A 24,319-nucleotide genomic window follows, 5' to 3' on the forward strand; every position below is an offset into this window, starting at 1 on the left:
TATGTTGAAATCCTAACTCCCGTGGTGATATTATTAGAAGGTGGAGCTTTGGGCAGTGATTAGATCATGAGGGCAAAGTCTCCATGAATGGGATTTGTTCTCTTATAAGAAACCCCAGAAATCTAGCTAGGCCCTTCTACCATGGAGGCAACAGCAAGAAGGCATCACCTGTGAACCAAGAAATAGGTCCTCCCCAGACACTGAATCTGCTGGTACCTTAATCTCAGATTTTACAGCCTGTGGAGGAGTGAGAAATTTTTGTTGTTTATAAGCTTCCCAGTCTATAGTTTTTTGTTATTGTAGACAAAGACACCCATCTTCAGGGTTGTTGAAGGCACTCAGTTAATGATAGTCTATTATTATTGTTATTGGTTGTAGTTTTTATTGAAGAAGAAGATCAAGGCCATTGTTAAAGAGGAGGAGAGGATAAGACAGTTACCTTTGGGTGTAGATATCACTAAAGATATGCTAGATACCCAGACTTGGGGGCTCTCCCAGCATCCTTCCCTTCTGTAGACACTCCCCATGATATTAAAATGGACATTTTATCCTTTTCTTTACCACTCTAGGTGCAAGGCACTTGGAACAGCAGAAGCTGTCTATCTGTTTCACAGTTCCTGGCACATAGTAGATGCTGTGAAATGTTTGTTAAAGAAATGAATGACTAATAGATAGTCACTTAAACACAGCTGTTCAGTGTATTACAAATGGAAACAGTGATTCACTGATTCCCACTACATTATAACATACCCTTATTTTATCTATACAAGAACACGAGCTTGAGTTTCACTAAATAAAGCATTAGTATTCGTGGTTGGGTACATTGGAAGTTTGTTCTTCCTTCTTCCTCTGCCACACACACACACACAGGGAACATTAATGAAAATGCAATTATTAAAGATTGTCTTTTAAAACATACACATTCTCATATTTGCTAAAACTTGTTCCAATTTTGAAAACGTCACTTCTCATAGAAGACCAAGCAGAATGTCCCAAGGTGTAGCCAAAGGTTCTCCACAAGTTTGTCATGAAGTAGATATACTGGGAACATCAAATACTTCTCTGATTGTGGAGAAGCTGTTGAAAACATGATCTGTCAAAGGCTTTATTTTTGCCTTTAGATATCTTTGTTTCAGTTATTTTTAATGATTTCACCACAGGCTACATCTCTTCTGAGAAGGCTGCTAAAAAATAAGAAATTATAGCACTTTAATAGCAATTTCTGTCTTTGGAATTTGAAAACAGATTGATTCTTAGAAAAGGTTTCAGAATTTTAAACTGTAGAGTAACATCATTTGAAAATAATTATTGTTTTAACTAATATTGTATGAAAGCTTAAGGGAAATTCCCATGTAAGCACAGTAGTTGAAACTGAGTACCTGAAACATTTCAAGAATCAATATTAATATTCTCCTTGTTTCATTTGCTTTTAACATTGCATACATCCCTCAAATATGTCTTTCCTGATTATATATGATGAAATCCTTAGTAGCAATTATAAGAAAACCTTTTTCTCTCATAAAAAGATAATTCTTTTCTTTCATTAATTGGGGGCCTGAGAAATTGCTTTCCTACAGTCTTATTCTAAGGAATGGCTTCCCCAACATCTGATTGAATATCTCCTCTGCTGCTTTGGAAGGTTAGGCCAGTCTTCTGGTGGCAGGGAGGATAGTTCTCATGCTCTTGGGAACAGCAAAAGGTTTCATTTAAAAGGAGACCTTTATCTTGGCCAACTGCTTGGATTGGCTAAAAATTCTATTTGCAAAGGAAAAAGAAAAAATTATACATACACACACACACACACACATACAGACACACACACATATATATATATATATATATATACTTGCATGAATGTGCATGTATCATGTATGTGTATATTAAATACATGTATATATGTATAGATGGATATAGAGATTGTGTGTATATTTTATATATATATACATATATATTATATATACACATATCACAAAAGCCGTAAGTAGTAGAAGGAAGAGGACAGCTCAGAAAAAGAGATTTTTATTATGACATCTACTTTAAAACTCCATCATATCAATGATGACAAAAAAGCCTTCTACATTTCCATCTAAGTGCTGCTTTGTTCGGTAATATTTTTGTTTCTAAAATTGCCTTTGTGTTCACTTTTGCTTGATTCCATGCATACTTTAAAAAAATTAGTTGGAGGAAGGATGAAAACTATATAGGCTTACCTTGTTTTAATTTACTTTGCTTTATTGCACTTCACAAATACTGTGGGTTTTTTTTTTTTTTTTTTTGAGGATTAAGCGAGTTAATACAGGTGTAGCTTACTTTATTGTGCTTCACCTTATTGCATTTCTCAGATATACATATTTACAAATTGAAAGTTTGTGGCAACCCTTCACCGAGCAAGTCTACGGGCACCATTCCATTTTTCCAACAGCATGTGTTCATTTTGTGGGTGTCACATTTTGGTAATTCAAACAATATTTCAAACATTTTATTATAATTATATATTTTATTATTAATATATGATAATATGTCTTATATACGGTGATATATGATCAATGATCTTTTTTGCTGTTGTAATTGTTTTGGGGTACCACAAATCATGCCCTTATAAGACAGTGAACTTAATCCATAAATGTGTTCTGATTGTTCTCTGACCAGCTGTCTCCCATATATCTCCCTTTCTTCAGGGCTCCCTATTTCTAAGACAGAGAAATATTAAAATTAGGCCAATTAATAATCCTAGAGGCTGGGAGCAGCGGCTCACACTTGTAATCCCAGCATTTTGGGAGCCTGAGGTGGGTGGATCATGAGGCCAGGAGTTTGAGACCAGCCTGTCCAATATGGTCTCTACTAAAAATAAAATAAAATAAAAAACTAGCCGTGTGTGGTGGCGCGCACTTGTAGTCCCAGCTACTTGGGAGGCTGAGGCAGGAGAATCACTCGAAACCAGGAGACAGAGGTTGCAGTGAGCCAAGATTGCACCACTGCACTCCAGCCTGGGCAATAGAGGGAGACTCCATCTCTGAAAACAAGCAGAACAAAACAAAACAAAACCCTACAATGCCCTCTAAGTGTTCAAGTGAAAGGAAAAGTTGCATAAGTCTCACTTTTCAATTAAAAACTAGAAATGATTACATTTAATGAGGAAGCCATGTTGAAAGCTGAGAGAGGCTAAAAGCTGGGTCTCTTGTACCAAACACTTAGCTGAGTTGTGAATGGAAAGAAAAAGTTCTTGAAGGGAATTAAAAGTGCTACTCCACTGAACACACAAATGATGAGAAAATGAAACAGCTTTATTGTTGATATGGAGGAAGTTTTAGTGGTCTGGATAGAAGACCAAATCAGCCACAACATTCCCTTAAGCCAAAGCCTAATGTAGAGCAACCCCCTAACTCTTATTCTGTGAAGTCTTGGAGAGGTGAAGATGTGCTAAAACGAAACTTGGAAGCTAACAGAGATTAGCTCATGAGGTTTAAGGAAAGAAGCCATCTCTGTAACCTAAAAGTGCAAGGTGAAACAACAGTGGCTGATGTAGAAGCTATAGCAGGTTATCCAGAAGACCTAGCTAAGATCATTGATGAAGGTGGCTATATTAAACAATGGATTTTCGGTGTAGATGAAACAGCCTTATATTGGAAAAAGATGCCATCGGGCTTGTATAGCTAGAGAGGAGAAGTCAATGCCTGACTTGAAAGGATACTCTTCTGTTAGGTGTTAATGCAGCTGGTGGCTTTAAGTGGCAGCCAGTGCTCATTTACCATTCCAAAGATCTTAATGCCCTTAAGAATTATGCTAAATCTATTCTACCTTTGCTCTGCAAATGGAACAATAAAGCCTGAATGACAGCACATCTGTTTACAGCATGGCTTACTGAATATTTTAAGTCCACTTTTGAGACTTACTGCTCAGAAAAAAATATCCTTTTCAAAATATTACTTCTCATTGACAATGCACTGGGTCACTGAAGAAGATGATGGAGATTTAAAAAAAGATTAATGTTGTTTTTCATATTGCTAATGCAATACCTATTCTGAAGCTCATGGATGAAGGAGTAATTTTGACTTTCAAGTCTTACTGTTTAAGAAATGCATTTCCTAAGGCTATGGCTGGCATAGATAGTGATTCCTCTGATGGTTCTGGGCAAGGTGAATTGAAAGTCTTTTGGAAAGAACTCACTCTTCTGGATGCCATTAAGAACATTTGTGATTCAAGGGAGGAGGCTAAAATAGCAACATTAACAGGAGTTTGGAAGAAGTTGATTCTGATATTCATAGATGACTTTGAGAAGTTCAAGACTTCAGTGGAGGAATTCACTGGGGATGTGGTGCAAATAGTAAGAGATCTAGAATTAGAATAGAACCTGAAGATGTGACTGAATTGTTGCAATCTTATGATAAAACTTTCACAAGGAGAAGTTGCCTCTTATATGTAAAGAAAGTGATCTCTTGAGACAAAACTGACTCCTGGTTAAGATGCTGTGAACATTGTTGAAGTAAAAACAAAGGATTTCAAATATTCCATAAATTTGATTGATAAAGCAGAAGTAAGGTTTAAGAGGATTGACTCCAATTTTGAAAGATGTTCTGCTGTGGGCAAAATGCTATCAAACAGCATCACATACTACAGATAAGTTTTTTGGGAAAAGAAGAGTCAACCAATGCAGCAAACTTTATCGTTGGCTTATTGTAAGAAATTGCCATAGTCATTACAGCCTTCGGCAGCCACCAACCACCCTGATCAGTCAGCAGCCATCAACATTCATGCAAGACCCTCCACCAGCAAAACTAGTATGACTCGAAGGCTCAGATTATTGTTAGCATTTTTAAGTAATAATGTGTTTTAAGTAAGGTATGTAAATTGATTTTTAGCATAATGCTATTGCACAGTTAATAGACTACAGTTTAGTGATAACTTTGATATGTACCTGGAAACCAAAAAAAATGTATGTGACTTACTTTTTTGCAACATTCACTTTATTATAGTAGTTTGGAACTGAATTTGCAGTGTTTTTTCTGGTATGCCTGTAAAACATTTTTTATTTTGCCCCCATATGACTGGACATAATCTTGATTATAGCATTACAATCACAATATCTAATTTAAAAAATTATTACATATGTTAGGACTTTTTTTGACAGTGGTTGCAAAGAATTTCCTTCAGTGGCATTGAACTTGATTTTGTTCAAGCTTGTGGGTTAAAGCTTATTATGTCATCTTTAATAGTTTTTCACTATTTACTCTGAATACTTGATTCTTGCAATATTCTCAAAATTATCCCATGTTCAGATCTTAGAAATTTACATTTATTTGTTAAAGAGGGTTATAGTCTCTAACATGGGCAAATTCATTGTCACAGGTGTATCACATTTGGCTGTTTCTGCCAGTGATACTTTTACAACTCTTAATGCATCAATTCCCAAATTATATTCTAGGGAATAATTGTTCCATGAGATACTGATGGTTGTTCTGTGAGAGGTTTATGGGTTAAAAAGTTTGGGAAATACTGTATAATTTATTCTTCAGGATTTAAAATAAATTTTAGCATATTAGGTAGTACAGTAAATGAAACTATTTACCATATTTACTACATGCAGGCTATATTTATTGTGTGAAAGAATACATTTCCTTTAAGATGGATTTACCTATTAAAACACCTATCTTGCAAAGCACAATTTTGGGAATATTGTCTTACTGCAATTTTAGAAATAGCTTCAAAAACTTACTTGCAAAATTATCTTTAGCATATTGTTGATCTATCTCCTTTAGGGAAGCCATCCCTCTTAACAGCCTTCTTTTATTTTTATCCCTATCTTTATGTTATTCTAAGGAATAACAGTTTCCCTTGTGGATAAAACTTGAGCATATCTATAGAGTCGCCTGGGCCATCTGAATCATACTTAGTGGTAAGGAAAAAATTAAAATTTACCTTTTAAAGAGAATCAATACCCTGGCTTTTATTCATACTGGAATATAGATGCAAGGGCACTGGGTGCTTCATCATGTAGGGTATAAGTGGCTCAATGATAACAGCATATGATAGTTTATATGCTCATTACTCTTTTTATATTGTATTAGACTCCTGATTAGTGTCTCACTGTGTAGGTTATCTTTGCTGTAAAGATCTGATTGATTTTTGTATTGGACACAACAGCTAATGTAGTGTACTGCACACACTGTTTACCTTAGTAATGCTAAAAAGGCTTGATAGATATTAGCACATCCACAATACAGATCACCTTCTGCAAATACATTCTTCCCTTGCACCTATTAATATGATGCCACTGGCCGGGCACGGTGGCTCATGCCTGTAATCCCTCACGTTCAGAGGCCAAGGCAGGTAGATCATGAGGTCAAGAGATCAGTATCATCCTGGCCAATGTAATGAAACACCATTTCTACTAAAAATCCGAAAAAAAATTACCTGGGCGTGGTGGCGTGCGCCTGTAGTCCCAGCTATTCAGGAGGCTGAGGCAGGAAAATCGCTTGAACCCAGGAGGCGGAGGTTACAGTGAGCCGAGATTACAGCACTGCACTCCAGCCTGGCCACAGAGCAAGACTCTGTCTCAAAAAAAAAAAAAATATATGTATATATATATATGATGCCACTTGCTCTGATTTTCTTCCTACCTCTGTCTGCTTTTGCTTAGTCTTCCTAACAGGATATACTCTACCTCCTCAGTCCTTTTACATTAGTATTCCTCAGGACTCTGCTTTAAGCCACCTTCTCTTTTGGTAAATATTCCTTGGATGTTCTCATTCATACCCGTGTTTCCAACCGTACTTTATTTGCTGATCATTCCTATTTGAAAAAATATTTACCGTTGAGCATCTTGCCATATTCTCAGTTACTGACTAAATGTCTTTATTTGGATGCCATCAAAATACCCTTACATCAACATATCCAAAGCCTTCATTTCTTATTTCTAAATACTGTTTCCTCTTTGTGCCATTTCCTGTCCTGATGTTTGTCACCAGTTTCTACCTAGTTATCAAGCCTTGTCCCTGGGAATCATCTTCCACATCTCTGTCTCATCTTTCTCAGTCCCATTGCTCACTGAGTGCCATCAATTTTGGTTGGTATTTTTCTCTTGAATATTCTTCTTCCTCTCTATTTCTACTGCCTGAACAATCTTAAGACTTTTCATCATGGGTTCTGCTTACTCTTCATGCTAGTTAACAGAAATCCCTGTCTTAGTCTTGCCTTTGCCCAAGGCATCCTCTGCACTGTAGTAGGAGTAATATATCGAAGACATCTACTAGGAATTATAATCAGTATCGCAACCTGATGTAGTGCTAAACCAAACCTCCTCTGCCTATAGTCTTGTCTTTTTAAAACTAATGAGCAGTCTCCTACTTTTCATTTCTAAGTCCAGAAATTCTTGATATCATCCTTGCCTTCCCTCTTTTATACCACACATTTAATCTGCCATCATATTCTGCTGGCTTTGGGATGTAATCAGAACTGAACCATTTCACACTACCTCCAGTGCTGTTATCCTAGTCCAAGCTACTATCATTTTATTCCCGGATTATTGAAAACCTTTATACTAGTGTTCCTGGTAGATCTTTATCTGCTAAAGCTAAAGATCAGCTAATGCTGTCTAGTACAGTAGCCACTAGCCACCTGAGACTTTTGAGCACTAGAAATAGAGCTCACTAGAATATGAAGTGAGATGTGCTATTAAAAAGATACACTGGATATTGAAGAATTAGTATTCAAAGGGAATGTAGAATATGTCATTAACAATATAGTGAATATATATTGTAATAATATTTTGGACAGTTTGGATTAAAGAAAACATATTATTGAAATTAATTACACATTTCTTTAACATCTAATGATGTTAGAAAAATTCTACTAATGTAGAAGAATTGAAATCACATATGTGACTCACCTTTGTATTGCTCTTAGACAGCAGTACTCTAAAGATTTTTCTAAACACAGTAGTCAGAGCTATCCTTTTGAAGTGTCAGATCTTATCATTCTTCGGACCAACCCCCTCCAAAGGCTTTCCAGCCCCGTGGAGGGAGTGAGTGACAAGGCCCAGTGTGATCCTGTCCCCTCCACTCCTTTTCCTCCCACTCTCTGCTCTCTAGCTCCAAGGGCCTCCTTGCAAGCCCCACCTGAGGGCGTTTGCATTTACATTCTCTTCGCTTGGCTAACTCTTTCTCAGCTAGCTATATGGCTTGCTTTTGCATTTCTTTCTGCTCAAATGTCTATTATTCTATTAGAGAGCATCATCCCGATACCCTGTCTAGAGCAGCAATCTTCTTAACCTGCACATACTCGTGAATCTTTTCTTTATGGTTTGGCTTTACTTTGAACGACTCCCCATTGTCTATAGAATGAAATCCTGACTGCTTAGTATTTCTTGGTGCACCATTATTATTTAGCCACTTTCTAACTCCAGCACTGTTTTCAACAATCCTCATACCATGCAGTTAGAATTATCTGTAAGAAACATAAAGTAATTTAGAAAATAGAGGTTTAAAGGATTATTTTTCAATGTAAATATATTCTTGCACTAAATTAACATTCATTTATCTTCAAACGTTGGATGAGATGCAAGTAGGAACGTTTAGTTAACCCTTCGAATTCCAGTTGGCACCCATTCCTTAAAATGTATGTTAATAGTGTTCATACAAATGGTATACTTAGAAAGAGTATAAGCCTATGTAAAAGGATCTCCATGTGAGTACGTTTTCTTTAATTTGGGTTTATTTTCCTTTGGAACAGTGATTATGATCAGAGTTTTTCTCCTCCTAATTAAATAGGAACTATAATTTATCAATAGTTAGATACTTCATTATAAGACAGTTTGGTGATTTTGGGAATTAACATTTCTATTTTGGCTAATCAGGAAAACACTTTATAGCTGGGGAATAAATAAGCCTTTCAGAAGTGTTTATTGTTCCAGTTCATTCAAATATATCTTTTGGATAGTATTTCTTCTTCTTCTTCTTTTTTTTTTTTTTTTGGCGCCGGGGCAGCCACAGGAGGTAGAGTGTGCAGAAGCAGAGAGGTGTGCCCGCCCCGGCGGACAGTATTTCTTAAAAGCCATAAAATTAATAGTGTATTTAAAACGTTTTATTGGCATGTATTTCCTAAATCAAATTCAGCACCAGTATTTCATTGTGCTGTCTCTTACAGCCTGGGGATCTGGCAGTTAAAATTATTTTTCTGTTTTAAAATAAAAGTATTTTCCTCCAGGGCTAGCTTTCATATTCTTGAATGTGTTTATGTCACACTGCCTTGCATTTTCATGTGCTGAGATCTCGAGAATCTGTCAGAGCTAATCTGGATCTGATATTTCTTTGTGTCTTAAAATTATGCTGAAATTTCAATTACAAACTAATCATGCCCCGGGCTTGGTAGGATATATGGAACTAAACTACTATCAGCTACTGGAGTTAAATTTTAAATCCTTCACTACTTAAAGCAAGGGCAGTACAATAACTTTTATTTACTGTCTGCAAGATGCTAAGTGGTGTTACACTGACTATAGAAGTTTATAAGGTACCATCTAAGTCCTCAAATGTAGAATAATTCTAATCCACTCTGCCTTCTATACATGTGCTCCACAGTGAACAACTTCCTCTACCTCTTCAGAGAACTTGCCTTCTACCTATTAGTCCTAATGAAAATCTGTCTGTACAATATGAACACCTTTTCCTTTTTAATCTTACTAAATTGAGTTGCCATTTTCTCAAGGCTCTGGAATCACAAGGATATCTATTCAGAGTTAATGTTTGCAGAAAAATTTCAGACTTTATAGAGGCATATCGTTTATATGGCTCTCTTGTCCTCATCCTCATTTTCTATACCATAACTCCTTGATAACATTTGTTGAAGACTTGTACTAAAGGTTGGCTATCATTTCATCCACCCCATCTCTCAGAATAATCCTCAGCAACTTTAATGTCTCCTGAAGTGTCCTCCCAATGACTTTATCTTCTTAATCCTAAAGATTTTCACCCAGTCATAAATATATCTCAGATACGTCTTTCTTTTATTGCCATTTACTGATGTATTCCAATACCCTGTCTAGCAACGTCTCAGTATCGTTTTTCCTTCTCTCTTCTGTTACACAGCTACCAAAGTTATCTTTTTAAACACATATCTTTTAGGCTTTTTCTTGGCTTCAAAAATGTGGTATGTTTCCCACTACCGAGAGCAGTGCTTCACAACTTTCCACCATCATGGCTTATGTCAAAAAAGGTAATAAATTTGCGTAGGTGAACTGAGGAGAAAACTTGGACTTGGAGGCCACTGACCTGGGGTGGCATGTTTATCTATGGTACATTCACTGGGCTCCTCCCATGTAGAGGATAAAACCCAAGCTCTTTAGCTTTGATGTCTTACTTAGGAAACTCCTCAGCTTTTTCCCTCCCCAAACAGGGCCTGGAACAAAAGAACCAGAATACAGGTCATTTGGAAGCCAAATCCAGGGGTTAAATAGGGTGAGACAGGGAGGAGAGAAGCCCTTTGGACAACTGTGGCTCATTTATTGAATAAAATGTGTAGAATGAGCCACAGGACTGTTCCATAGGACGACAGCAGGAGAGTGAGACATTTTTCCATAGTCCCTTATCTCTCATGAATTGGGAGTTGTACCCAGGGACAAACTCTGCATCTCCAGGCTGTACCTGCAGGGAAACTTAAATCTCTTTTCGCTTCAGAGAAAATCCTAGAGTGTTATTGGCTTAGTTTGGACCTGAGTGCATTGAACTGTTTACCCTGTTAGCTCTGTGCTCATGTAGCCAAGATGATATAAAGTGGAGTATCAGAAATATTGGTACAGACTTCCTTTTGTCCTACTCAGATCTTGTGCCTCACATGAAGATCCCTGTATCTCTAACTCTTTAAAAAGTAGCTAATCATAATATTAATATATTGGAAAGAAGAAAAAAATGAAAATAACAAGACTTATGACCAGAGGGTTAGTGGCCCAGCTGTAGGCTGTGCCAGTCTCAAGCTGGTTTTAAGGATGTGGTTTTAGCTCATTATCTCCCTCCTTTGGTGCTCATTGCTGATTTTCTTGCTTTTAGCACTTCTACTAGAAGTGACTCAGACTGCCATCCCTGAGGAGTATGAGCTATTGGTTGTCTTTCCCTATTGGTTTGTCAGGATGTCAATCACCAGGCACAAATAACATCAAGAGATGTCCCAGAGAACCCCCAGCATTCCCAACACCCTTCTGTCCATCCCTTCTCTCTTGCAGCAGTCTTATTTCCTCATGATGGTTAGGGCTGATTGATTATCCTATCTGTCTCCTTTCTTTTCCTACTGGTCCAACAGCATGAGTAATACAGAGTAACCAGACAGAGCTTTGGCTACAATGGGGCCCTTGCATTGTCCAGTAGTGCAGTGGTTCTTAACTAGGGATGAGTTTGCCTCCAAAGGATATTTGCCAGTGTTTGGATATGTTTTTCGTTGTCATGTCTGCTAGAGAATTGCTCCTGGAATATACTGGGTAGAGTCCAGGGATACTGCCAAATATCTGACATTACACAGGACATGCCCCCACTAAAATGAATTATCTGGCCCCAAGTGACAAGAGTGCCAATCTTGAGAAACCCTGCTCTAATAGAAATGATTCCCCCTGGGAACCTGGACTTCTGATCCCACAGAGGCTAGAGCGGTGGGGACAGAATGCATGCAGTAGGCAAGTGGGTGTTTGGGAATGATAGTGTAAAGGTTATTTCATTCTACTTCTTCGTTCCCAGATCCATGTGTTCTAGCCATTGGGAACACCACATAGCATGCATTTATTTAGTTCAGCGAATAAACCATACTGCAGAGAATAGTGTCCTGGAGTTGTCCAGTCAAAGGATGGAGAAGCTGAAACATTTAGCCACTCATGTATCAGGGCTTTGGTAAACCTATGATGTGGGACATTGGCATGGTGATGTAACTGTACATCAGTCATGCTGACCTCAGGTGGATGGAAAGGGTGGACAAATACCAAAAGCATCTGTTCTGTGTAGAATATATTCAGACTATAAATACAGGGGATTTGTCTTTATTACCAGTAAATTTCTAGCACCCATACAAATGCCATGCACATAGGTTCATATGGGTGGCTTAACAAGTATCAGTTGAATAAGATGAAATAATTGATCATGAATAAACAGTAAATCAATGAATAAATGAAATCTTGCCTGAAATATTTCAAATGTGTGGAATATTTTAGTGTGGTTACCAGTGCCATCTTAAATGAAGACCCTGAGGATTGTGAATCTGCGGCCTCCCTATAGATGTCACAGTGTCAACAATCAGCATATCTCACATTTGTTCTGTGTCTCTCTTTTCTGACTTTGATTAGACATTATCCAGCTTAAGATAGTATACTTACTTTTTATGTTCAGTTTCTCTTTTGCTCCTGAATGATGATTCAACTGAAATATTCATGAAGGCATTATTTGAGTTAAAATTTAAAAGAGTTAAAATTTAAAACCTATTTCAATAGGTTGAAATGGAGTGTAGAGAAGATCAAAAACAAAAAATGAGGATAAGTAATCTCTAAGTGTGTTTTCAGGTAATTAGTGCGTAGGATATATGAATTCTATATATGGAAGTAAGAGGAAATCTTTAAAGATATAGTTGGGGCTATAGTTTGTCAAACCTTTTAGTACCAGGTGAAAGCATCCTCACACTTTCATAAATGCCCCAGTTACTAATAGTTTATTATATTCTGCTGCTATGGTAATTCTCATGCTTGTTGACAGCATACCTTATGCTTTGATCTCTAACCATTTTGTCCAGATCCTCTTACACTCTCATGATGCTGCATCAGGTTCTTCCCACACTCTCATGTCCACATACATATATTCCCCAAGCTTTTACATTTTGAACTTCTTAATTCTCGCTCACCTAATGCTTGACATTGTTTAACTTGTTATGTGTTTTATATTCACTCTCCAACTACATAAGAAGCCAGTCAAGGACAACACTAATTCTTTTTGTCTCCTACACATCAGCAAGCAGCATGCATGCATCTAATCTCCTAGTATTCATCCCAGGAGACTGATCTTTTGTTGGGTCCCTTTCCTCTCTTCCTCCTACCCTGCACATGCTCTCCCTGGAGCTCCTGCTCTTTATCCCTTCTCCTTTCTCTATGTCCTTCCCCCTCACACAAAAACCACCCAACACCACTCAGTTTTTGCTTCTTTCCTGCGTACTTTTGCTTTGAGTTATTCCTGATGGAACCTTGTTTTTGTCGGCTTATTTTCCTAGATGGGAAGTGATGGAGTTTTACGCCTCAGTACTTCAGCTCTAAATAATGAATTCTTTGCATATGCAGCACAAGGGTGGAAACAGCGACTGGCAGAAGGTAAATTTCTGTTATTATGTGACATATTGGAGTACACATACTGTACTGAGCTTTGTATATTTCTCTGATTTCCCAGTCTTTTTCCCCCAACAGTTACTTTAATTTAGTAAAAACTCATATCCCTTTCCAAATGAGTTCACTAACTCTTTTGTTATACCTGACATTATTGATGTCAGATATTTCTGAAGAAAACATAATTTTATCTTAGACATCATAAAATTTTGGATACAGCAAATTTTTCTTGGGAATGGTCATTTTAATGGTATTGTTTGATCCGATATGCATTCTCTTAAGTGTCCTGGCACCTAGAGAAACTTCTTTTAATGCTCTCTTCCCCTGAAGGTACTACTTCACCTTATCCTTCCTTTAGTCACCAAGTTTCTTGGAAGACCAAAAAGTACCCAATGCTGCTATATTTTTCCACTTTACACATTCGAACTGTTAACGGTCAGGGGTGGCACCACTGTACAAGACTGAAATATTCCTCCTAGAGAAAGAATACTGGCCAGGCGTGATGGCTCACACCTGTTAACCCAGGACTTTGACAGGCCTAGGCAGGCAAATCACTTGAGCTCAGGAGTGAAGTCCAGCCTAAGCAACGTGGCGAAACTCTATCTCTACAAAAAAATACAATAATCAGCCAGGTGTGGTGGTGCATACCTATAGTCTCAGCAACTCGGGATTCTAAAGTGGGTTCAGGAGGTCGAGGCTGCCGCGATCCACCTACCGATCACACTGCTGCACTCTAGTCAAGGCAACAGCAGAATGACACCCTGTCTCAAAAAAGCAAACAAAAACTATATATATATATAAAACTAATGGCAAAGTCCAATTTCCTGTTCTCAATGCCTGCATTTCAAGTTCCCTCACTAATATCTCATTTGTTTTTTCACCCCATCTGATTTGAAACCATCTACTTTAGATTTTAAAAACAGATTTTAAATTGATTTCTGAGGCTTAAATTATTTATGTTTCTGCCAGCCCTTGCTCAGCTTTCATCAGGATCCCCTATTCTTCCATCTGATGTCTCCCGCATTTTCTTTTCTAATCATATGTATTCCCTAAGCTGCCTCATTCACCACCATGGTTTTAGCTATTGCCAGTGTGCAAAGAATTTTCATATCTGGCTTTCACCCCCTTTCCTAATTCCCACCGCCTTCCCTAATTCCCACCCCTTTCCCTAGTGTTTTATTTTCAAATGCTTAGCAGATCTCACTAGCACAGGCACTTTAATCCAAAATTCCCAATATTAAATTTACTAGCTTCTCTTCCCTCTTTGCTCCTTCTTCTGCTTCCTCTATTTCTATGATATCACAACTGTCCTCATAGTTCCTCAGTTTCAAACCTTACTCATGTCTTTGACCCTCTTCATTTTCTTCATGCCTCTCTGGTCATGAACTGTTACTTGTACTTGACTTCTCCACAACATTCCTGCTGCTACTGGCCCAACTGTAATCTCCACCTCTCCTGTGTACTGTTCAGTAATCCTATAGATACAGTCCTCCAATTTCTTCATTCTGCTGTCAGACCTATTTTTCTACACAACTTACTTGGCCATATTCCTTCCACACTGAATGCCACCAGAACCTCCCTCTGTCTCTCATAGAAAAATAAAGAACTTTCATTAGAATATCTGTTGGGTAATTGGCCTCAGGTTTTATTTCCCATTTTATTTCTTCCTATGTTTACTCACAATTCGCTACTCAAACAATCATAAATATATGTATTCATATCTCTGTGCCTTGTGATTTAATTACTTTATAAAAGCCTGAGCAACCTTGAAAAGCAAACTCAAGAATCGCTTCCTATATGTAGTCCTCTTTAATTGACTTAGGCAGAATTAAGCACTTTACTCTGTATATTTCACTACATTTATTATTATGCCTATACAGGGCTTTAGACATTATATTATCCTCTATTTCCAGCAGACTGATTTCCTTAAGGACAGTGAATATACACTCTTTTATTTGTAGCCCCTAGCAGGTAATACATTTGCTAAATGCTTTAGCGTTCTTCTAAAGCATTTAGCTTTAGAATTTTTATGAACATCTTGAGTGATGTTCATGAAAAGAGAAGCTGTAAAAATGTTATCATTATTTGTCCTTGTACTTTTCAAGATCCATAAAAGTTTACTCAGATGAATTACATGTTTTCTTTATGAATTGGCAAAAGATGTGACCACTTTTACTCAATGCATTAGCATTTTCTTTTTAGGAGAGTTTACCCCAGAAATGCAGTTGCGGATAAGGCAAGAAATTGAGAAGGAAAAGAAAACAGAACCTTGGAAAGAAAAATTCTTTGAGAGATTTTATGGAGAAAAGTAAGTACTAGAGTATTTTTTCTCATTTCTCTTAGAAGGAAATGAAAATGTAATTCTCTGCTTCACATAGCACACTCATATGTTGTAAAACTTAATAAACCTATGATAAAAGGCAATAGTCCCTCAGTGTAAGAAAGTGCAGATGAAATTATAGTGGTATATCAGCACCTAAATTTTTTAAAAATGCATTTTCAAAGGTTTATAACTTGTTCATGAAAATTTATTTTGGGCTGAAAATAGCACATGAAATCTTATAGAAGCCACTTTTGGTTTTCTTAATGGATTTGAGTAAAATTCTTCTATTTTCAAGTATGTTCATGAATGAGTTCTTTATAGATAAGTAATTTTTGGCATGTATTTAATTCTCACACTTTTCCAAAAGTGACTGTGCCTAATGCATTTTAATTTTTGTTTAGTCCTTGTTTTGGGGAGTGCCTGAGATTTATCTTTTGCCTTATCTTCCTCTTCAAATGTAATATATCTTTAATTTATTATGTGTGTGTATGCTTCTTTTTTAAGTAATACAAGCCTTCACATCATCGTGTGGGAGCAAATGAACTAACCCTGAAAGCAGTTTCACCTTTGCCTCATGTTTAGTAGACATACTCTGCTTGGGCAATTAGTGTCTCAGACAATCAGATCCCTAAAAAGGAGGGGTTTGAGCACTTACTATTGATGGTCACTTCAGATTCCCCTTCGTAGAGGAACTTGAGCTCCAATTCCCACATACACAGTCAATGCTTGAAAGTTGTTATTTTGGGTAAAGGACACAGGTGGTTGCAGGTAACAAAACCTATGTCATGGGATCTCATTCACAAAATTTCCCCTGTAAATGGGAGAAAAAGGCATGCCAGGAGTCTCACGTGAGAGCTCTTCATGAAAAGAAATAAGATACTTAATAGACCGCTTGAAGTAGGGTACTCAGAGTATCCTAACCTTTGTGAATTGTCCTAAATGGTAGTCCTCTTGAGTAGGAAGACCTGTTTTTAATTGCTGTGCCAGGATTTCTGGATGCCTATATATTTTTAAGCAAAACCAAATAGAGATAATTAATGTCTTTTCTCAAACATTAAAAATGTGACAATCTAGTTATAGGTCTTCACATGAAGTCACCAAAAATATCACTCAAGCCTGGCTATATCAAAATCTAGGAGTTAGGCCCAGGAGTCTGTGTTTTTAGAAGCTTTCCAGGTTTTGCTGATTCCCAGCCGGATTAAGAACCCTGGAGGATGAGATTAAAGACTATTTAGAAGCCTTCCCTCTCCTTTTGCCTGTGAAAGAAAATGTTGGGCACACTCTTTTCAGTAATGGCAGAAGCATAACCAAGACAGTACCTCCAAAGCATTGGTTCTTAATTTTTTTAGTGATAGACCCATTCTTGTATTAAATTAATGTTTTTATTCAACATTGCCTCTGTGTCAGACACTCTCCTGGATGCCAGGGATGCAATTGTTTGTAGGGCTACCAAAGTTCTACTCCCAGAGAGCCACAGTTCCAGGGTTACATTACAGAGAGCTTTCCTTCATACAACAAATAATCATTGAGAATACACTCGCTCTGATACGCTTCTAAAAGGTTTGCAAATATTATTTAATCCTCCCAACAATTCTATAAGGTGGATACCATTATTTATATTATTTAAAAAAAAAATTTAGGAAACTGAGGGAAAATGAAGCTAAGTAATTTCCCCAGGTTTATAACACTGAGGTGGAGTAACTTGCTTGGGGTCTTCATCCTGCAAATCCTTCTCTGAAAAATTCACACATATGCACAGTCTTTGCATGAAATTTAGGAACTTCCCAGATTCCCTTGGGCATCAGATTTAGGGTCTCTTACCTAGAAAACGACAGCTGTAATATTAATAAACATGACCCCCTTCCTTACCGTCACCAAACTCTGAATACAAACATTCTACTTAGCCCCTCACCCCCGCCTTTTTTGCTGTAGTTTATCAGTAGTTTTTGTCCCCTCACATCACCAGACTTGTCTCTTGCTCTTTTCTATCTTTTATTACATATTTCATGGCAGATATATTTTGGACATTTCATTGACTGCCCTTCTCATTTTGTTGCTCCCAAGTTACCTCTATTCCCCTACCACCAGACAGTTTTTAGTTGACTGATACCATGTGCCTTTTCATTGCTCTAAGTTTTCTCAAAAATGTGTCTAAACATTTAAACTAGTGTCCAGTGAAGATCTGCCTGGTTTCGTTTTCTGCTTGTTTTAAATATTTATTATGATTCTCACTTGCTTAATCTCTTTATAATATAGTATTGTTCTGTATTTGTTTTATATCACTTGTATAAATGCTAAGGTTAGAGGGCTTGATTTGTGAATTTGTGTCAAGATCTCTGGAGGCCAGGGTTTTCCTTTACGAAGTATGGGGAACTGTGAACATCTTCTTCCTATGCCTTATGCCATCTTAAGTCTGTTTTCCCATGAAAATAAGAAAATGCTGACATGGGCATATTTTATACAGTGCTGTTGTACATATACACTTATATGTATAAGTGTGTATGTATGTATATTTAATAATATTTTGGATGTATATTTAATTATATTAACCAACTAGCAGAAAGTTGGCTGGCAGTGGGTAGATTTTGGTATGTTATGTACTTAGTCTAGTATCAGTAGTATCTCTGCTTGACCTAGTCCCAAGGAACCTCATTTCTTGCAGATTATTCTGCTTTAAATTTATCTGTAATGCTGTTGTTCTGATCTTCTCAGTATAGTATAGTTATAAATTGTAGCTTAGTTTGGATTCATCTTAGAGAAGACTGAAAGGAAAGAGATTATTTATGAAGATAGTATCTTCTACCTTTTCAGAGATTTCTGAATTTAAATAAAGAAGGCAAAGACCAAATACCCAAAAACTGTATTCAATGTTATTTCCCTTTTACTTTGAGGATTTTTAAAAATAAAAGGTTAAAGTGATTTTCACTGAGGTATTTTTTGCATCAATGTTACTGTGACTATATTTCTTCACTTGAATGTGCTGCTTCCTCTGGAAATGTTCTCTCTCCTACTTATCTTTCTCATTGCCTGGACCCTAATTTATGTTCATTTGGAACAGCATATTTCTCTACCATATGATGCTGACAATGTAAATTATATGACAGAAAATAGTGATTTATAGTAACCTTGATTGTAACTCTGATTAGATTTACCTTAAGACCTGAATATCATGCTCAATTATTTCTTGATTTTCTGTAATGTCATTTAAGGAATATCTTTACAGTAAGAGATCTGCATGAAATAATTTAAAAGTCTTACTGCACACAGATATAAGCTGGTAGAATAACTTTGATAACCCCAAATATGTTTTGTTATTCTTTAATGAAATTTCCATGTTGTCTTAGTTTAGACACTTAGATGCTAAAATAAGGTAATTGAGTGATACTTCATAGATTAAAGAAAACCAATCTTTGGAACTCATTTCAATTTCAAAATTTGATGAATTTAATTCATCTTCCATTGATCTTAATTACTTGGTTCTCTTGTATTTGCTGAAAACTATATAAATTTCTATTATAAGCATCATTCAATTTTCAGATTTAAATATATATTTATATAAATATATCTTATACATTATTTTGCTTTTCTGCTCCTATTTTCTAATAGTTTGTTGTATGTAATTTTCTTATTCCTTTACTAATAATTGGTAAAGTTCATATCTCCGTGCTTTACAAAATAAAAATCTATACTGTTCTTAATCAGAAGTAGAGTTTTATTTAAGATTATAAAAGCAGCAAAGAAGCATCATCATTATAAACTGGTTTACATAAATTAAGCATGTTAGTGATTATATAAGTAATTTGGTGTATTTACTTCTATTGAATACTACATTCATGAGAGATCCCAGTTATACCTTTCATGTTTTGTGGTTGAGCAATAATTTCATATCTCTAATTTCTGTACAGACTGGGCATGTCAAGAGAGGAATCTATGAAGCTCACCACTGGACCAAACAATGCTGAAGCTCAAAGTAGTTCCTCATGTGGAACTTCTGCTCTTCCAGTTTCTACACAGATGCCCTTGACAGAACAACAGCCAAAAAGCATGAAAAGCCCAGCTTCTCCAGAGCCTAGTTTCTGTGCTTCTCTTTGCCCTATGGTAGAAATTCCAGCTAAAGGTATAATGGCAGAATCGGAGTCAGAGGATATCTTGATCCCTGAAGAATCTGTGATTCAGGAGGAAATTGCAGAAGAGGTAGAGACTAGTATCTGTGAATGCCAGGATGAAAATCATAAGACAATACCTGAATTTTCTGAGGAGTCTGAAAGTCCAACCAATTCTCATGAAGAACCCCAAATAGCACCTCCTGAAGATAACTTGGAATCCTGTGTTATGATGAATGATGTTTTAGAAACTTTGCCTCATATTGAAGTTAAGATAGAAGAGAAGACAGAATTGCCCCAGGAAGAAATGACAGTTGTCATCGATCAGTTAGAAGTCTGTGACTCTCTTGTTCCTTCCACTTCATCTGTGACTCATATCAGTGACACAGAACATAAGGAGTCAGAAACTGCAATAGAGATCGGTACCCCCAAAATAAAAACAGGGTCATCTTCTCTAGAAGGCCAGTTTCCAAATGAAGGAATTGCTGTAGATATGGAGCTACAGAGTGATCCTGAAGAACAGCTTTCAGAAAATGCCTGCATCTCTGAAACATCCTTTTCTTCTGAGAGCCCAGAGGGAGCCTGTACCAGCCTGCCTTCCCCAGGAGGGGAAACACAGTCCACATCAGAAGAATCATGTACTCCAGCCTCCCTTGAGACAACATTTTGTTCTGAGGTATCTAGCACTGAAAATACAGACAAATATAACCAGAGAAATTCCATTGATGAAAACCTTCATGCATCTTTGATGTCAGAAGTATCTCCAGTATCCACTTCACCTGAAATATCAGAAGCATCTCTTATGTCCAACTTACCATTAACATCTGAAGCATCACCAGTATCCAACTTACCTTTAACATCAGAAACGTCACCGATGTCTGACTTACCTTTAACATCAGAAACTTCTTCAGTGTCTTCCATGCTTCTCACCTCTGAGACCACTTTTGTATCCAGTTTGCCACTTCCTTCAGAAACGTCTCCAATTTCCAATTCTTCCATGAATGAAAGAATGGCACATCAGCAAAGAAAGTCACCTTCTGTATCTGAAGAACCACTCTCCCCACAGAAAGATGAGTCTTCCACCACTGCCAAACCTCTGGGAGAGAACCTTACCTCCCAGCAGAAGATTCTAGCTAATTCTCCTGAAGCCATCATAATGAGTTCTTCTTCCATTGCTCCTGAAGCATTTCCATCTGAAGATTTGCACAATAAGACCCTGAGTCAGCAAACATGTAAATCACATCTTGACACTGAAAAGCCCTATCCTGCTTCGATTCCAGAACTTGCTTCTACTGAAATGATAAAAGTTAAAAATCATAGTGTCTTGCAAAGAACAGAAAAAAATGTGTTATCTTCACCATTGGAATTATCTGTCTTTTCTGAAGAGACAGAGAATAAGGGGAGTGAGCTTCCATCTGCTAAATTACAGGACAAGCAATATATCTCATCAGTGGATAAGGCTTCATTTTCAGAAGGCTCTAGAAATAAAACACATAAGCAAGGGAGTACACAGAGTCGTTTAGAAACCTCACATACTTCCAAGTCATCAGAACCCTCCAAGTCACCTGATGGGATAAGAAATGAAAGTAGAGATTCAGAGATATCAAAGAGGAAAACTGCAGAGCAGCACAGCTTTGGAATCTGTAAGGAAAAGAGAGCTAGGATAGAAGACGATCAGTTAACCCGGAACATATCAACTAGCAGCCCAGCTGAGAAAGAACAGCCTCCAAGAGAGGAACCAAGGGTTCCCCCTCTCAAGGTATGGTACTAAACAAAAAAACAAAAGGCAATTCCATATATAGGCTTTTTCTATTTAGAAGCCTAATTTTTCAAGAATAATTAGACTTTCTTCCTTCTAGGTTTATGCAGCAATTTGTAATCTAATCCTTTAATAGTAAATGAGCCTCTTTATGACTATGCATTGAATTCATAAAAGCAGTTTAGATACATGCATATGTTTAAACCCCGGTATTAAAGAAAAAAGAATTAGAGAGAATAGGGCCTGGCAATGTCTACAGGCCACTGAGCTTATAGGGATTTCAAGGTGTAGGACAGAGACCTACGTAAACCTGGGAAAATGGGAAAGATAATTTAGTGTCCTATAAAAGTTCTCTGGGACTAGGGAAAGAAGCAATCAAAACTCAGAGGCCAGCACAAAGGCAGAGAAGGTATGTATTATTCCTACATTCATTTCCCAACAAACACTGAACACCACTATTGCCTCGCATTGAATACCTAGCTTATGGTTGAGCCTCATTAAATATTTCTTAAATAAAGCAATAAAATTGCCTTATGAACTCTGAGAGAGAATACTATAGAGGTGTAGATATACAAATCCTATGTTTTTTTATTTCCAAGACAGTAAATAGGCCTTTAACTTCACCAAATAATACAGGCTTACAGATAAACATTTCTATTTATATACTTTCTTTTGATCCCAGGTAAATTTTAACTTCCAGAAAACAAAGCATTTATATAAATTAGTTCTGTCTGAGTAAACTGAAAATTAAGGTTCATTCAAAAGAAACCCCAGTGTAATTTTTTTTAAGTTTCTACCTTTTGTCATTTATACTTTTGTACAGTAAAGTAGATTATTCCATCATAGCATTGATCTAGAATTATAAACATCTCAAATTTTTTAAATTTAAAAAATTCTACTCTATCTGTAAATATAAAATCTATAAAATTTTCATTTCATATATGACTCATGCTCTCCACAGGCTGACTTTAAGAGTATGGTTGTACTTACTCTTTTTAATAAAGCAGTCTCTAGTAAGCAAGATTCTAGAGGTGTAAAAAATCAGCATTAAGTTCAATTAAAACCTCACTATGCATTTTAATTTTTGAAGCCATAGAAAGAATAATATAAACTTTTCATAAGAGATATTTTTAAACATGCCAGTCTTTTTTTTTTTTGTCAAAAGCTTATTTTCAAAGTCATATAGACTTTATGTAAAGATAGATAATATGAGGGAAACTTATAGTCATGAAAATGTTCTATATTGTTAATTGTATCAATGTCAGTATCCTGGTTGTGATATCACAGTCTTGCAAGATGTTACCATCTTGCAATATTATTGAGCACATTAATTAATAAATTAAGCATTGATGTTAGAAAGGTAGGTAGATAAATACTACAAGAATATTTGATGTTTGGTCTTAAGAGCTCTTGCTTAAGCATATTTAAGTTTAATTATTAAAAATGTGTTTAATTTTTTACACTAGGAGAAATACTAAAAGAGCAAATTGAATCTTCTCCCCAGAATCATCTTTTTTTTTTTTTTTTTTTTTTTACTGGCCTTTGGAATAGAAGACAGACTTCACAAGCAGTTTGAAAATGAGAAACAAGATAGCTCAGGAAGATAATTTCATCTATCAACGTTCCAAAGCATAATTCTAAATTGATATGTATAATGTGGAGAAAAAGGAAACAGAATACATGGAAACAGCACCAAATGGGAAGCCCAAAGACTCTAGGTCACTCACTAGTTATATGACCCCAGGGTAAACTACTTTACCTGCACAGCTTCGGTTTTCTCAACTGTGAAATGAGGGACATCAACTAGAGTCTTTCCAGCTCTACACAGCCATGATTAAGAGTGTTTTTAGTGACTAGAGCAACACAGCCTTGCTATGGGATGCTGGTTGTTAGATCTTGTTTCCTCCTGAATTTGGTGATGACTTTGTGAGTCTTTTAATTAGGAAAAATAGGTAAACAGTATGGGTTGGGACGTGTACGAAATTCAGCATATTGTGGATTACCAATATCAAACTGCCCAATGTATAAATTCTTTAGAGGCAGAAAATCAGAGTTTCCCTTGCTTTTATGCAAATGTAATGATAATACAATCCCTTTGGAAAACAGAATACTCTGACAAATGTAGTCTCATTTCATCTTTAAAACTGCTCTTTGAGGGAAATAGACCAAAAATAACTAGTCTCATTTTACAACTGAGTTTACAAACTTCTCTTGTGTTCTTATTGTATATGTATAAAGCAGCATACAAGGTAGCATCGGAGTACATAAAAATCATAGAGTCCTTGGCTCAGAGAGGTTACTGGAGAAACTGAGGTACATAGTGATTAGCGTTTACAAAGTTCCTTTGTGTAAAGTCAGAATGAGAATTCTAGTTGTCAGAATCTTGGTCAGGCCTTTTTTCTTTGGGTCAAATTAAGACAGATAAACTCAGAGTAGAAGTCCCTGTTTTTTATGCCACTAAGGAAAATAATTTCAAAAATATCTCAAAATCTTTTAGCCTACCCCACTTCTAGAAGCATGAATTTTGTATCCATTTATATGAGGCATTAAGACGTTGCTTCCTTCCCCTGCCAAATGAAGTCACAATGGATGTTTTTGTAGATTAAAAAGAGAGATTAAAAACTTAATTTTCACATTCATGCTACATTTCTTGTTGCTTTATGCGCTAAAGACGCATCCAGGAATTTAGGTGTAGTTCATGGCACATTATGAGAGAATGCAGCTAGTCCTTTCCCTTGCATTATCACATTCTATGTGCCTCCTCTGTGATCATGTATGAAGCACATTTTATTTTTCTT

General features: G+C 36.6%; 1 protein-coding gene across 1 annotated transcript in view; it reads left to right on the forward strand.

Moving 5' to 3' along the window:
* Positions 1 to 24,319, forward strand: part of ASXL3 (ASXL transcriptional regulator 3) — a 171,538-nt gene that overhangs the window by 138,911 nt on the left and 8,308 nt on the right. Inside the window, 3 exon segments of the mRNA XM_017507138.2 lie at positions 13,228 to 13,324; positions 15,539 to 15,644; positions 19,565 to 21,521. Of these exon segments, the coding sequence (XP_017362627.1) occupies positions 13,228 to 13,324; positions 15,539 to 15,644; positions 19,565 to 21,521 (2,160 nt within the window).

Source organism: Cebus imitator, unplaced genomic scaffold (assembly GCF_001604975.1).
Source record: "Cebus imitator isolate Cc_AM_T3 unplaced genomic scaffold, Cebus_imitator-1.0 Scaffold369, whole genome shotgun sequence".
In the NCBI taxonomy this organism is placed as follows: Eukaryota; Metazoa; Chordata; class Mammalia; order Primates; family Cebidae; genus Cebus; species Cebus imitator.